We start from the raw sequence: 16,598 nt of genomic DNA on the forward strand, positions 1-16,598 counted from the left end.
ACATCTTCTTTATCCATTCATCTTTTGATGGACACCGAGGCTCCTTCTACAGTTTGGCTATTGTGGACATTGCTGCTAGAAACATCGGGGTGCAGGTGTCCCAGCTTTTCATTGCATTTGTATCTTTGGGGTAAATCCCCAGCAGTGCAATTGCTGGGTCGTAGGGCAGGTCTATTTTTAACTGTTTGAGGAACCTCCACACAGTTTTCCAGAGTGGCTGCACCAGGTCACATTCCCACCAACAGTGCAGGAGGGTTCCCCTTTCTCCACATCCTCTCCAACATTTGTGGTTTCCTGCCTTGTTAATATTCACCATTCTCACTGGTGTGAGGTGGTATCTCATTGTGGTTTTGATTTGTATTTCCCTGATGGCAAGTGATGCAGAGCATTTTCTCATGTGCTTGTTGGCCACGTCTATGTCTTCCTCTGTGAGATTTCTTTCTTTCTTCTTTCTTTCTTTCTTTCTTTCTTTCTTTCTTTCTTTCTTTCTTTCTTTCTTTCTTTCTTTCCTTCTTTGCTCTCTTACCCTTTAAAACAATGCAGATGATTCTAGTTATCATCGTAATAAACCAATGAAAACATTCAATTTGCCTTTTAGTATCTGAGATAAATAATTCAGTTGGTTAGATCAGGACTCCCTCCCAATATCATGACTTTAATTGGTTTCCTTGGCCTTTAGGGTTCAGATGAATTGAAGATATGGAAGCCACTCAAGCTGCTGAAACATTCAATTTCAGACTGAAGATGATATGGCTAGCTAAGAGACCTGGTGATGGTGAAAAGAGTTTCAATCCACTAGTCCTTGTTAATGAATAACAAACAACTCCAAAATTCAAGACTTTAAAAAGAGTTCATTTCACTCATGCTACATGCCTCTCACTGATGGGGGCTGTGCTCTCCTTCATCTTTATTCCAGGTCATAGTAGTGGAGGGAAACAGGTTGGTGAATCATGAGTTTGCCCTTAAAGCTTCCACTTTCAAGGGCACACGTTACTTCTGCTCACATCCCACTGACCAATGTAGTTCATACAACCTTACCTAACTCCAAGTGTCAGGAAGTACAATCCCGAAAGGAAGCCAGAAATATTTAGTGAACAGTGCTAATGACAAATAAGTGAGAAGGCATCTTAGCTGTCATCGGTGCTGTCCACCAAGTCAGACTGTGATCTGTGCTGCAGGTGGCCACACTCTGTTTGCCCCTCCACGGTCTTTCTCTACCTTTCTTCTTCTTGCTCAGCCTCAGAGGTTGACATTTATGCACTGTGTTGACTGAGCTTTCTTCCCCTTTGGTTTCTGGTTGCATTTGGCCAATGTGAGGCCTTGGTTAGAGATTGAAGGGTGAGAGTAGAAAGATGTTTCCCCAATCCTTCCTTGACAGGCTACATTTGTTAGAGGCTAAATTCCTTTTCAGAAGGTCATAGCCCCTCATAGCCCCTGATTAGGTAACCTTTTTCTTTAATTTTATTTATTTATTTATTTATTTATTTATTTATTTATTTGAGAGAGAGAGAGAGAGAGAGGAGAGAAATAGGCAGAAGGAGAAGCAGGCTCCATGCAGGGAGTCTGACGTGGGACTCTATCCCAGGTCTCCAGGATCAGGCCCTGGGTAGAAGGCGGCGCTAAACCACTGAGCCACTGGGCCTGCCCAGGTAGCCTTTTTCTATAGAAACAACTGTCTCCTGGGTCTTTAGGAGGTGGTTGGAAATGGCTTCTCTCTTTGTTAGTACACCTTCGGTGTTTTACCGAAGTTGGTTTCTTTCAATATGTCCATACTATCCTACTGCAATAGAATCTTCATTAATTTCTCTTCATCTACCTATTTGTAGTGATGTATCATCTGTTTCTTGCCAGGATCTGGATCCATATGATGATCAGTAAAAACTTAGCAACTCTTGGATCCACATGGAGGGTAGCCAGCTGGTTGAGAGGACTGCTCAGATTCCAATATTCCATTGGCATATTCTCCAGTGCCCCTGTGGATGTGGTCAAGGTGAATAAAGGACAAGCAGATCTATTTAGAGCCATGATCCAAGAGCCATAGATGAAAGAGCTTCTTTCTGGGTATCAGAATAGAGACAGGAGCAAAGAATGTTCCCTATTTATCGCAAGGGTAGAGAGCCCTCACAATATCTCGCCAGAATTTCTATTGTCAGTGAATGCTATATATCCTCTATCATTTCCTTTTAAAACAAGGCTGTTTAGGTGTTTATTGTGATCATCCTATCCCCATTTCATCATTGCATATTGAATTTATTGAGGAAAATAACTTGTCGTCTTAATTAATTTGTTTCTGTTCAAGAGGGCTCACATCCACATCTGTCAGAGAGAGTACTATGCATCACCTAGAGACCCTGGATATTGAGCTTGCTGCTGTGGTCAAATGGACCTGGGGATTTTATCTTAGGGACAGTAGCGAGTGTGCTTTATATGTGGGAAGGAGAGTGATTGAATGCGTGGTAACCAGTAGGGTGGTAGTCACTGGTGCTCTTCATTAAATATTTCTGACTTGCCTCCTTCTGAGCTTATGTTAGGATTGTACTTTCCTTCCCATTTGGAGTTAAACGTGGACATATTGCTTGCTTTGGCCAGTGAAATATGATATGTGCTGCTCCTGTGTAGAAGCTTTAGGAGGGTCAGTGTGTGATTTGCCCACTTCCATTTTTCTTCTTCCGTAGTGACCAGCAGTGTGACCATGGAACTGCTTGGCCTTTAGCGCAGAGTGAGAAATGAGAGTCCAAGTGGCCCATGCTGGACATGAATCAGGAGTAGGAAATAAGCTCTGTGATTTACTAGCCTCACTGAGGTTTTGTAGGTTTTATCACAGCCTGATCTAGCGTCTCTGTTTGAATTTGTAGCAAAGATAATTCTAGACAGAGTATGTAGCATGTTCCAGGGACCATAAGTTTCTTGTCAAAGTGAATAGTCTGGTGTCCAAGAGGAGTAATGTTCTCGAGATATTGAGGGGATAGTAGGGCACTTGAATACCATGCATAGGAGTGCAAATTTCATTCTGATTCAGAAGCAGGAAGAGATAGTAGAGGACTAGAGAGACAGAGCGTAGAGGAGCCTGCAGATTGGCAGATGTGTGTTGGTTACTGTAAAATCTAATAAAACCTAAAGTAGGGCAGTGATTGTGGAAATAGAAAAGAAGCGAGAAATGAAGAACAATTGGGAGGTCAGATTGATGCTATTTGATGACTGATTGGAGGTGGGTGGTGAGGACAGTGAGGGATCCAAGATGACTCTGCAGTAATTTGGGGGAGGAGGTTGGGAATCTCAGTTTTGTTTTGGACTGTGTGTTTGCCTTAAGAATTTTCAGCAAAGTACCTGATTAGAAGTCAAGGATAATTGCTTTTTCAGGGCTGGGAACATAAAAGGTGATCGATTATTTGGTAGCTAAGGTCAAGGGTGCCTTATCTCCTCCTTCTTGTTCTCCCCCTCACTGGGACGGGGGTGGATGTGGTGCAGTGTGGCTATCAGTACATTTTTACTTCTGTTTTCTCCTCAGAAGTGTTGTAAAGGCTGGTGCTTGCCTCCAGAGAAAACATTTATCAACCTTCATTTGTTCTGTGTATTTTCGAGTATAGAAGAAATAGGAGAGCAGGGTAAATCGTTAAACCAATGAGAGTACATGAATTTTCTTCAGAATGCATTTCAAAGTCACATATACAATTTAAACACAGTCCCGAAGAAGCCAGACTCCGTGAAATACGTTGTGTCAGAGATGCAAGACTATTGTTTCCTTGGCGTTATCCATCTCTTAGATGTTTTCTTTCTATTGTTTTATTAATCTGCAAGATGTAGTTGTTCATTTTTTTCTTGTTGGGTTCCTTTGGGTTCCACTTCTACTTTTTTGAATAACATAGTTTGAGTTTCTTTTCAAGCCCCACCCCAATGGAACATGCCCTGACTGAAACACCATCACCATTGTGGCCATCACCAAGAATCCACATATCTGTATTGATTCTATTTTGTAGTGGGGTCTCTCAAGTGAGGTTGCAGATAAGTTGTGTTAGTATTACTTGGGAACATGATAGAGACGCATATTCTCAGGCTTCCACACAGACCCCAGGAATCAGAAATTCTGGGGTTGGAGCTCAGCAAGCTTATTAAAATCTCTCCAAATGACCAGGAAGCACACCAAAATTTGGGAACCACTAGTCTAGAGGAGCTTCAAAGACATAACATATCCTCACTGGTGTGGTGAGATTTGAGGATGGTCTGCTGATGAGCTATTAATAAGGAGAGAAATTATGATAAGTGGACATTGTGTGACCTGGAACGAAATCACTTATCCTTCTTCATCTCTCTGTGTCTTAGCTTCTTCACCTTTGGGATTAGGCAGTTGGATCGGTCAGTATTTCCAATTTTGGGACTCACAAAGTAGCGTGAAATGTTTGTCAACTATTTCTAATATTTCAGAAAGCTTCACAGAAGTTTTATGTTCTCCCTTAATTTGCTGCAAGGACAGACCAAAATATCCTGTTTGCTAGTTCTGAGCCAAAAATAAGCAAGTAGATTGTGAGCTTCTTGTGATCATTCATTTTCATGTTTCCAGGGCTTAATCACAGGGTCTGGCCCAATGGGAGCCATTCAAATAATGTTCTATCAGAAACAATTATGAACTAAGTTACATAAAAATCAGTATGAAAATGCAGAGTCTCTTACACCAATCAGAAGCTCCGATTGACTTCCCAAAGGAAGATCATGGAGCTCACATCTGTAAGCATGTGTACTGATCATTGCGGTGTTAGATTCCTACAAATAAAGGATATTTAAGATAGGGACCAGGTGGCCTCACCTCCAAACTTGGCTTGGATAATGCTCCTATGGACTACAGCCCAGTGTACTTACTCATAAGTCTGTGTGGTTTCATTTATTTATGATTTTCTGCTAAAACTGGATGTGGTTCCTTTGGTCCTGTAGGATCCATCTGGGTCATTGACAGGACCCTGCTGTGTCCATGTGTGCAGTGTGCTTATTGGCAGCGCAAGATTCAGCAGTATGGCAGGGCAATCACATTTAACAGGCTGGCAAAGGTGTTCTGTGGCCACATGGGAGAGTGTGAGGTGTGCCAGGAACCTTCCAAGTGCTCTGAAAGGGGGTCTCTTTCTCCGAATTATTAGTCCGAACCTATGGTTATCTCCTTCAGTCCTGAATGCTTTTAAGGGGAACAGATTGGAGACCTCTCCTGCCGTGCTGGCCTGTCAGAAGGAGAGAGAAAAGAGATGCCGCCTGCTGTTCCAGAAGGGAAGTGAATCAGCAGGGCACTGGTTTCCTTCAAACTCTAATTATTGTCTCTTTGCTTAGGAGATTGGCTAATCCAGTGGGCACCCTTTAAAAATCTGAACTCCGGGGTCGGGTCCATGAAGGGGCAAGAGAACAGACGGCACCTTTATTAGTTCACAGAACTCCAATTCTTTATTAATCACAGCTTGCTCACAATGACATACAGGAAAATAGCACTAATGAAGAGTAAATATGCAGGCAGCAACCTTCAGGAGTTGGGATTTGGGGGAGAAACGACTTCAAAACTGCGATAGGTACTTATGGTGGGTGTCTGGTGATTCTTAGTTGGCACAAACGCCCTGCCTACCCCCCTTAGCTGTATCAGCCCTCACAGATGGAGTAATTTCTTTTTATTTTAATAGGCAGGATTGCCTCACACTGGGGAAGAAAGACCAGCTTGAGTGAAAGTCCGCAGTGTTTTTGATCTTGTTTGTACGTGTGTTTTAATGCAACAACCAGCTCACAGTTTCCAAGTGGAAAAATATTCAGTAGCATCATGTACTTGTACTATAGGTAAGAGCTTAAAATGAACATCATCAATCATGGCATCCACAAATAAGCCACCTGACACATTAATTAATTCATTCCATCAAAAGAACTTAAACTAGAGAATTAAGCCCACTTCATGAAGAGCGATTTCACGGCTGCTTGAACCATGTGGATTTGGATCTGTGTTCAGCAGTTTTAAAAGGTTCAGCTTTCTGCTTCTACCCAGACTGATCTCAGATCTGTCTTCTCATCCATCCCTTTCTAACGCCAAAGCACATTTGTAGCACATAATCCAGTAGAAGCAGAAGTAAATGCTATGATTGGTGTATTTTTCTCTTCTTAGCCTGGTTTTGTGGTTTCTAGGCAGTTAGTAGATTATGAGTGAACAAATGTGGAGGTTTGCGTGGAATCATAATACCTGTAACCTAGGTATGGTCTTAGTCAAATTCAGAGATTACAAAGCCGTCTAGGTCATTAGGCAATGGTGGGTTTCTAGCACCATAGACTGTCTACTGACCTCATTTTTCTGTTGGAATGAAAAGGGCAGGGAATGGAGTTCAACATGAGGGCTTCAAACAGAACAGACCTAGCAAATTCATTTGAGTGGAAAGACACGACATCAAAAGCCTGTTACAGGACATGTAAGATTATGAAATAACTTGCATAATGCAATACTTGTATTTTTTAACAAAAATGTAAGTATTTACAAAATAAGATCCAAGGTATTTTTTAAACATCAAGCAAAACATTCTGCAAAGAGACCGCATTGAATTTTTTTTTTTAATTTTTGATTCTGTTTTTTGTTTTTTATAATGAGTTCTTTTTAAACCATGTCATACATTTCCCATACTGATATCGCATGATCCATTATAATATAGGCAGGGGGATTTCCTAATGGTAGGGCGTGCCATACCCTCCATCGCTTCAGCCAGACAGTTCCACCTGGAGCTCCTTGTTCCTGCGCACCTCCGCAGCATGCCTCTCCTGGAAAACACCAAAGGGAGAAGCAACGTCACAGAGCCTGGTTGTCTGCTCCGCAGAGAACCAGGAAGGCCTGCTTACTCCTGTACACGATACACATTCTCCCTGGAAATCACCCAGGTGTTCGGTGTCTCCCTTTAAGGACTGTTCTCATTTCAGGAGAAATGACAACAAGAGACCCAAGAAGTGTTACATTACAGAGGATCTTGTAAGCCTTACAGAGTCTAAAAAAACCTTAATGCTGCATTTGATCAAAACTATGATCAAGAGGTCATATGATTCAGAGAATTTTCAATATGATGGCTACTGTATAAATCTAGGAAATAGCACTAAAATATCACATTGTTGTTTGCCCTCTCATTTTAATGGTGTTTTTCCTCCTCCCGAATATTTTAAGGGCTTTTTTTTAAAAAAAGATTTTATTTATTTATTTATTCATGAGAGACACAAAGAGAGAGGCAGAGACATAGGCCGAGGGAGAAGCAGGCTCCCCGAGGGGAACCTGATGTGAGACTCGATCCCAGGACCCTGGGATCATGGCCTGAGCCAAAGGCTGATGCTCAACCACTGAGCCACCCAGGCATCCCTTAAGGGCTTTATAATTGCCAGTGGACACTTTGAGAGGATTAGATGCAGGAAGATGACTTTTTGTATGCCTCCTAAATGCTTGCCCTGGTAGTCAGGGCCTTTCAAAACTTGACTCCAAATGACCTTTCTAGCCTTACCCTCCATTCTTTTCTAACACACACATACTTGATGTTTCCATATAATGAAATTGTCTTTTCATGCAATTTTTAATGCTTGAGATTCCTAGTCTTTTGTCTCTATTTTGTCAGGATCATAACTTGCTCTTTAAAGCATGTGGTTGTTACATCTTCCTCCATGAAGATTTTTAGGAGACCACAAAATAAAATTAACCTTACTTTCCATTTGAACACCTGCACAAATCTTTGCTTATGTGGCAAATAGGTGGCAGCCCTTTTATTTTAACTTCTGCTCTGGGTATTTCTGTTTTTGTCTCATCTTTTATATTAAGTAGATGCTTATATATAAGCTCACGCAGGGCCAGGACTGCATTTTCTCACTTTAGTTACACTTGCTGGGCATAGTAGAGTGTTTTGCGCTAAGCCCATGATTGGTGGATGTTTATTTACCTGAGGAACTGAGGCACTAAGCTTGGTTTGGGAACTGAACTTTCTGTGGAGGGAACTGAGAGGAAAGGTAGATGTACATGGTTCTGTACTAAATGACTATATGCCCATTGTCTTGCATACCATAGGTACTAAATAATTGCTTCTTGAATTGAAATTTCAAAATGCCGATGATTATTAGTATTACTTTTCTACTTAGTGTATTATTTACACAGCTATTTTTTTCCTCCTATAACTCCAGAAATTTCTTGTGGATTCCCTTAGTTCAGGGGCAAAGACCTTGACCAGCTATAAAGTAAATCTTATCATTAAACTCTTAATCTCAATGAGTCTTTGTTTACTGTGTTCTTCATAATGCTGAGCATTGATTAGGCACCTAACATGTGATCAGTTCTGCATGAATACAGATTTTTACCTGTTAAATTCCCTTCCTCCTCACAACAGTCCCATGGTAGAGGCGTAATTCTGGTTCCCATTTGACAGATGAAGTAACTGAGGCACAGAAAGCGTACGTCACTTGCCCAAGATCACAGAGCTAACAAGCGGCAGAGCTGGGACCCCATGTCAGGGAGCCTGATTCTACAGCCCACTCTGCTAACCACGGCTATGTAAGCTCAATGTTAGTAGAAAGAGAAAATTTAATAGTTGCATGGAAAATGTGTCTTTTCAAATGTAGGTGCTGGGAGAAAAAAGGCATATAACATCTTACATACTTCCTTGAAAGACAGAATTGGAGTTAAGCAGGAAGTTGACTCTAGAGAGTTTAAATGCAATTTTATTTAATTGTTTTAAAAGAGCTTTTCATGTATGTTTAAAAGCCATGTCGAGAAGGGGATAAAGACATATAGGGAAGTTATATGTGTCCCATTTAGAAATGTCACAGAGAAAGTAGTGTGGCTATAGCTGGCTCTGCCTTCTTTTTGTCCTGCCATTATGAGGAAAAAGATGCAGCAAAATCTTTCTCACAAAGAAACTAATTAGTGAGAGCTGAGCTCTGACAAAAATTAGGAAAAAGCCCAGGCCATCAGTTTACTAGAACAAAATAACAGAGATCTACGTCTAAAGATTGATACAAATTCAAATTTATAATATAATAGGGAGAATTATAATTAGTATTATTGGGTGCTCTGGAGCACATTTCTTATTAAACTCAAAATTAGTCATAAGGAAATAGGTTTTGCTACAGAAAAGAACAAATAGATCCGTGAGCTTGAAATAGACATAAAAAAGGGAAGTTAAATACATTCTGGCTTTTTAGGAAAAATATTGTTATTTCAGGTATTTTGGTAAATCTATTATTTGGAAAACTTTGCAATCATCAAATCACCAAATATATAACCATGAAATTGCAATGTGACTTTATGATATGAACGTGGGAGAATCAAAGGGCAGACATGCAGAAGGCATGTGGTTTTCAACATAGTCTTTTTCTTTTTTTAAATCAGGAAATTGCAGTTGTCAGAAGTTACTAAGGTAGTTGTGATACTCTGAGAAAGCTCATCAAACAGTCAAGGCTAGCCTCTGATAACATTCATTTCATTATTGAGCTTCTACTATTCATCAGGCGCTGTCAGACACATGGCGAGACAGTCTGAAGCAGATCTATATTCACAAAGTTCTCTGCAATTTCCCTCCTTCCTTCCATCAATATAAGGGAGGTGTAATAAATCATATTTTAGGATTGCATGCAATTATTCCCTTGATATGCAAAAGTGTATGAAAGATGGTTTTAGGAAAAATTCTGATTCCCTAAGAAAATGTGATTAGAGAGATTTCTGGGTCAAAGCCAAGAATATGAGGTGTTCCTTTTTTTCTTTACCTTTTAATGTCTCCTTTGCCTTAGGTATCAAACACAAACCAGGGACTTGAATCAGATGACCTAGAGTATCAGTTCCATCTATGAAATTCTGCTACATGAGTCTATTTCAAATGCAAGATGAGGTCAATCAATATCATCAAGAATTCTTTTTACAAATGACCATGCACTTGCAAAACAAAAGAGGGGTCAGGAGTGAGCTGTTGGTGCCAGGAAGGCACATTGTCATATATCAAGATGACAGTGGTCACCGGAATAAAAACTTCCAATGGTACTGCCAAGCCTGCTTACTGAGCAGTGCTTGAAGATTGGCAAGGAATTGTAGCTTTAGCTTAGTATAAAGGGTGAGAATCAAAAAGGCACAGCTTCAAATCCAGACTCTGTGGTCTACTTGGCTTTGTGATCTTGACCAAATGGCTTAACCTCTCTAAGGACAAAGTTCCTTAGATGTGAAATGAGGACAATAACAGTATCTCCTTACAGGGTTATTGTTTGGATTAAATACATTAGCACAGGCAAAATGGCTGGCCCACAAGGAGCTATCAGTAAGGGCTAGTTTTAACTCCTCTTTTTCTTTCATTATTCATTCATGAGACAAGCTCAATGGTAAATAGTTACGTAAATGGCACTCATGAATGAGAATGACCCCCCCAACAAATAAAAATCAGATAAAAGAATAAAAATTGATAATAGATGAAAATTAATAATGGTTGAGATCTCTATCTAAAGAGTTATACAACATCAAAATTGTGCCTTAGGCAAAGAATCACAGAATCCTAGTCCCTCAAATTATTTTTATTATTTTAAGCTATATCATATTATGCGATGTGATAATCACTGAAGTAATGGCTACAGTGTTTTCACTCCAACTTTTCTGTATCAGAGGTGAAATTATCAATTATACTAAAACAATGTCTCTTATTTCCTAAGTACTGTCCTTTGTGGTTGGCTAGGTAAAGTAGCTGTCAAGGTTGCCTGCGTTTTTTGGTTCTCTCACTCCTGAACACTATGGAAAGTTCCTTTGGTCTTTGTTACAATATTATGGTCTGGGCAGCCTTGGCAGTGGCTAGTGAATGGTGGGATAGAGCTATAAAAGCAAGAAGATGTGACACCATTGAATTAAGTGGATAATTCAATAAGAATTCAACTTCTATAAGAGTAGAAGTCCTTTTAATTGACCTGCTAGGTTAGCCAACAATTGCCACCCCCCCCATCATTCTAGTATCTCCTAAATGTTGGGTTGCTTGTGAAGCTATAGGCTCTTCCTTTTTATTTCCACATACTTTTCCCTTTCCCTAGTTGAATTACATATTGCTTTGTGGTCAATGATATTTCCAGCCTGTTTGACTAGCTAGTTGAAATTTTAATTACATAATTTAATTAAATATTACAGTAATAGAAAATTGTCAGGGTGGAGGGAAAGCTTTGGAAATACGTGAGAAAGGGTATTATGATCCGATATTGGATCAACTACAAAAGCCAGGGGAAATTGTAAAAAAGAAAAGTTGTTAAGATCTTATATATATCCATATTATTTTGCAGATATCTTTAGTCCTCATCCAATTTTACAGAAATTGAAACTGTACATCATGGCTAATATGATATAGGTGGAAAGTGGGGGGCGGGGACAAGGACTGATTCATTTCTCAAAAAGGTCTTGGCCTATATCAAAAGATTGGTAACTGGCTGTACATTTAAATGTTTGATGTTAAAGTTTTTTGTTTAATGAATGTATGTATTATTGTTAAAATGATTATATCTGCTTTAGCTGATTTTTCAGAATTATCCACTACAGATCCTGGTTGAGTTTGATGGACAGCTGTTGCTACTCAGGGTTTCTGATGGGCCAGGGAGTGAATTTTCTACAGGATACTGTTGAGTGTTAGGAGAGGAAGGACACATTCAGGGAGGAAGAAAGTGTCATTAATCCTTTCTGCATGGAGGAACAGGTACTTTTCTTCCTGTCTCCATCTCTGTCTCAGTGTCTGTTTCTATTATACTATGCCAAGAATAGGAACATTGTAAACTTCACCAGAGTGTCAATCATAGTCCACAAACTACACTTTTGAGTCCTGGGCATGACTATTTATGTCACTCAATTTGAAGACTGTTGGGTATGTGTAATTTCAATTTGAGTGACATAAACAGATCAGTCTAGTGTAGCTCTTTGTGGCATAGACATTCCTTTTTCTACACCTTTCTCCACATTTGATTCTTTTCTATATAATAAGCTGGAGTGTTGATATGAGATGCTATGAAAACAGATATTGAAAAAAAAGTGTAACCCTCGTTTCTGAAGGAAAAAGGGACAGTTTTATAGCACAAAGATAAAAAATATTTAAATATAATTTGTGACAACATAACAAAGCATATTTAAGAAGTCTTTAGCTCAGTGGTTCTCAATTCCTGCTGAATATTAGCACCTACTGGCAAATATTAAAAGTAATACTGATCTCTGGATTCCACCCCAGACAATCACATCAAAATCTCTTAGTTTAGGGACACCTTGGTGCCTCAGTATTTGAGCGTCTGCCTTCGGCTCAGGGTGTGATTCCGGGGTCCAGGGATTGAGTCTGCATCAGGCTTCCCTCAGAGACCCAGCTTCTCCCTCTGCCTATGTCTCTGCCTCTCTCTATCTCTCATGAATAAGTAAATAAAATCTTTAAAAAAAATCTCTTAGTTTAAAGAACACTTCAGTATGTTCTAAAGTTCAGCTGAGATTGTTTTTGCTTTAGGCTTTCGGTTTTAGCTAGGGACTTTGAGCTAACATGGCTGGGTTTCCAAGAAGTTTGTGGGAATTTATCTGTGAATGACACTAAAAAAAAACATGGACATCATGGGAAGACATGCTCTGCTTGGATGTACAAGAGGGGCATGGGGGGCAGATGGAGGCAGAGTGCTGGCAAAAGCTCACATGAAATTGTATCACGTCTCTGGCTAATTGATAGGGTTAGTGAGGCCTGTCAAAATGGTGGAAAGTTTGTGTCTTAGCCTTGATGTGGATTTATTTTTACTAACATTTTCCAGTGCTTTTGTATTTACTATCTATATTGGTCCATAATATATGTTAACTTATTCTCTAATTTTTGCCGCTGTTATTTTTTGCTGGGCTTTATATTGTCTGCATGGGGAAAGAGATGGTTAGTAAATGCTCTTTGATATTACATCCCCTTCCAGATTTCTAAGCACATAGTCAGTACTCCATAAATACTCAGTGAATAACTAACTCATTAATAGATCTCATTTTCAGTGGTAATCAACTTTTGATGCATCAGATTCCAGAACAGCTTATGTGTATTAGCAATTTCATGTATTTTCAACATTACTATTATTATTGATTCTTTTTAAAATTTTAATCTCATTGTAGTAATTTCATTCAGACAAAAGGCTAGATATTGGTCATAATAAGAAACTTACTTTGTCTTATTTTAGGAAAAAGAAAACGTAGGAAGTAATGGAAGCAAATTTGGTATCCCCAAGGAATCTCTCTACTTTATGGAGAAGGTAATAGATCTTGGCTAACTCTGGCCAAAGATCCCATTAGATTTGAAAAACGTCTCTGTGGCTATGAAATACCAGGGGAAATGTGGTCTTAAAAATGATCTGGGCTGCATTATTCAGCATGAGATAGAATACTGTCAGCTGAGATTTAAGTCAGAATGGGCTATAAACCCCTAGTTCTCAAACCTGGAGTCATCTGGAGAGTTTTTAAAAAATGTAGGTGCCTGGGTCCCACTTGTGGAGATTCTGCAGCTTCATGTCAGGAAGGCTAAACTGTCCACAGGTTGATTATTTCTAGGACAAATTGCATGTCTGTATGCATGTGTGTCTGAAAGGGGGTGGAGATTAGATCTGGGTGAGAATGGGGAAGAAGGCAACAAGGTGCTGGACAGGGAGGGAGTGAAAAGAAACACACAGTAAAAAAGAAATTGCTTATTAAAATCCAACACTTCTGGAAATACTAATTAAAACATGCAAATTTTATGTACCATTTTATAATTGAAATCAAGAGGGACATGCTGTATATTTACATGTGTGTAATTTCAAAACCAATAATGATCCTTATTGTCAATGATAGAAATCTTGTACTCGATACTAAGGCCTAATTGAAAATCCTGAAATATGACCAGCACGTCCCATTCCTACCTAGAAGCTCCACTCGATTTAATTTTTAGGGGCCAAGGATATGAGATGATTGAGTCATAATTATCAAGAACAGAAGACATGGTGGTCTTCTGCTGTCCATGGTACCAGTACCAGTCAGCAAGAATCTCCTTGGTTGGGCAGAAATGTGTGAACAGAGGGCAAATGGAGGAAGACTGAATGGTTCAAGGTGAGGGGCATAAGTTTTAGCCAGTGGACCTTTGCTCTCCTGCATCTCAGCAAAGCACTTCCTATGGAACCACCGTGTGTAACATGCAGAGAGCCAAAGTGCCACCTTCAAATTCTGACCTGATGCACTTAGATGAAACACAATGTTCTGAGAGTATGGAAGCACTAGTTTATATAAGTGAATTACATTTTAACTTTAAGGTTCTGACCAAGGCTTGAAGTGGATTTCCCAGGTCATCTAGCACTTTCTCAACACACATCCGAGAGCCTCAGTGTCCTACTGCTGTCTCAGAGCCCACACATGCTTCCCCAGCAATGCTTTCACAAATTCCTCAAGAGCTCAGATGCCCACAAAAATCTCCATGGAATTAAGGGCATATATTTTTAGGTCTTGTACCTGATTTCCTTTGGTTCTGGCCTGATATTTGTAATCAGAGAATGAGATAAAAAACAGAGACATCAGAATAGATGCAAACATCAGAGTAGGGCTGTCTGATTCTTAGATGAGATGGGCTAATTCTAAGAGGACATGAGTCTTCCTAAGAAATACTTAGAAAACAGGAGGCTGATCTTGTCTAGACTCTACATGCTCTGACAACAGGGACAGTCCTACCTCGCTCTCCATTGCCAACATGTGATAGCACTCACTACTGGCGCAGGAGGCAACTGCTCAGAAAAGGACCGAGACATCGTTTCTCAAAAATCATATTTCTTCATGCTTAATCCAATTTCTGGAGATAGACAAAGCTAAACTATTCATAGCTATACTATACATTTTCAAAGGAAAGTTTCCTGGGTGGTGGTGGTGGTAGACAGCAGTAGAGCCCACACAAGGGAAAGAGAGAACATTTTCCAGAGGCTCTCCAGCACTGCTCATCCCGATGGAGGGGAGTGGTGGTGAGCAGAAAGGCACCAGGATACCAGAACTTGAGGAAATGAGCATCCTCTACTAGGTCCCCTTTGCTTTGGTTCCATGCGATCATCATACTCTAGTTTGCCAAGTAGATTTTTCCTACATGGAGAGTATCAGCTTCCCATTTTTCATAGATATTCTGTTCTTTTCTGACAAGCACATTTTCCCAAATAGTTATGTATTTAATATTACATCTAAATTAAATAGTAAATATTGAACATAGTTTTATCATATTTATCACTACTTATTAATATTATATATTTGTATGGCATGGCTCATATTTCAATTTAATATTTTCCTAATAGATCAGCTCTTAAGGTTTGCACAGAAATCTTTTATGTACTTGAAAAGCATGAATCAGCCTCCCTGAATCCCTTCACCACTAAAAAATCTGACACGATTCTAGCTCTAGTGTTGGATCCCCATTCCTCTACCATGTTGCAGTGCCCACGAAGTCAATGCTACGAGGGGAGAACCTGCCCAAGGGGTTGGCTGTCTCTGCACCTGAAGCAAGTTTTGACTAAGTCTCTGGTGCCCGGGGAACTGGAAAGCCACCCAGCTGTGTTGCATGTGAATGCATGCTAATGCCCACTTTGTTGGGATTACCTTTTCCTGCAGACGTTCAATAATAGCAGCTAGATTAGCCTCACGGTTTTCTTTAATTTGTTCCATTTTCAGGATCAGCTTTTCCTCCGCCATTTTGCTGAAGTTGTTGTTCTCCTCCAAAGCCTTCTGAAGGACTTCTCGCTCATGTTCCCTCTTCTCTGCCAATTGTTTCAGCACCTGGGCCTCCTGAGACTGGGGAAGAAAAACAAATCCATCTTATAGTCACCCAAATGCCAGCCTGGCGGAACAGTGGTCTGCTGATTCGAGAGTGTTCTTTTCAAATGAACACTACTTCTAGCCTTGAGCACTGTTCAGTACTCATCTGCATGGCTTAGAGCTTTCTGTAGAATGTGGTTCGCTGGGAGATGGGGTTTGCTGAGATTTCAGCTGTGAAATTGTTGGATGCCCCATCTTAGAAGAAGCATTTAATCCCTATGAAGGACTTTTTGGTTTTGTTTCTGAGAATAAGTTGCTGCTAAGCATTTATGCAACCTGGAATGCTGCAGTTAATCACTGGATAAGATTGGGGCAAGTTCTCGTGTTTTCCCTGCCCCATTTTTTGATCACCTGTACACTGAGTTTTTTGCAGTAAGCTCTTCAACTCTAGCCAATCAAATTGTCAAGTTCATTTTCTCAGTCATTCCACCACCTATACCTCCCCGCCCCAACCCCAACCTGCCTGTTTTTCTTTCTTTAGCCAAATTCTCTTTGGAGACTTGTGAGCAGTGCAAAGTTAATGTCCACTTGGCCACAGAAAATAGAAAGTCTCTGTTCTGGCCTCCACTTGAACATGCTGAGGTCATCTGGGTCATCTTTAAAACCCTGTGGTTACTTAGTGATTAGAGCAGAAGCATCAGAGCCAGATGAAGAAAGTGTTAACACAGAATAAATTCAAATTCAAACGGAGCCTCTTGGGAAGCAATGAAAAAGTATTTTCTAGCTGGTTCATCCTCCCGCCTCTAGGTGGGACTATTGGTAAAGCATCCTACATTGATTTTGCTTCTTTACAGCTCCAGTATTA

At 40.1% G+C, this 16,598-nt stretch overlaps 1 protein-coding gene across 1 annotated transcript in view; it reads right to left on the minus strand.

The window, feature by feature from the left end:
• Window positions 1-5,394: 5,394 nt before the first annotated feature.
• Window positions 5,395-16,598, minus strand: part of STMN2 (stathmin 2) — a 50,102-nt gene continuing 38,898 nt past the window's right edge. The window contains exons 4-5 of the mRNA XM_026012844.2: window positions 15,578-15,769; window positions 5,395-6,762 (exon numbers count right to left, since the gene is read on the minus strand). Coding sequence (XP_025868629.1) covers window positions 6,703-6,762; window positions 15,578-15,769 — 252 coding nt within the window. The 3' untranslated portion in view covers window positions 5,395-6,702. The remainder of the gene's footprint in view (window positions 6,763-15,577; window positions 15,770-16,598) is intronic.

Source organism: Vulpes vulpes, chromosome 13 (genome assembly GCF_048418805.1).
Source record: "Vulpes vulpes isolate BD-2025 chromosome 13, VulVul3, whole genome shotgun sequence".
Classification (NCBI taxonomy): Eukaryota; Metazoa; Chordata; class Mammalia; order Carnivora; family Canidae; genus Vulpes; species Vulpes vulpes.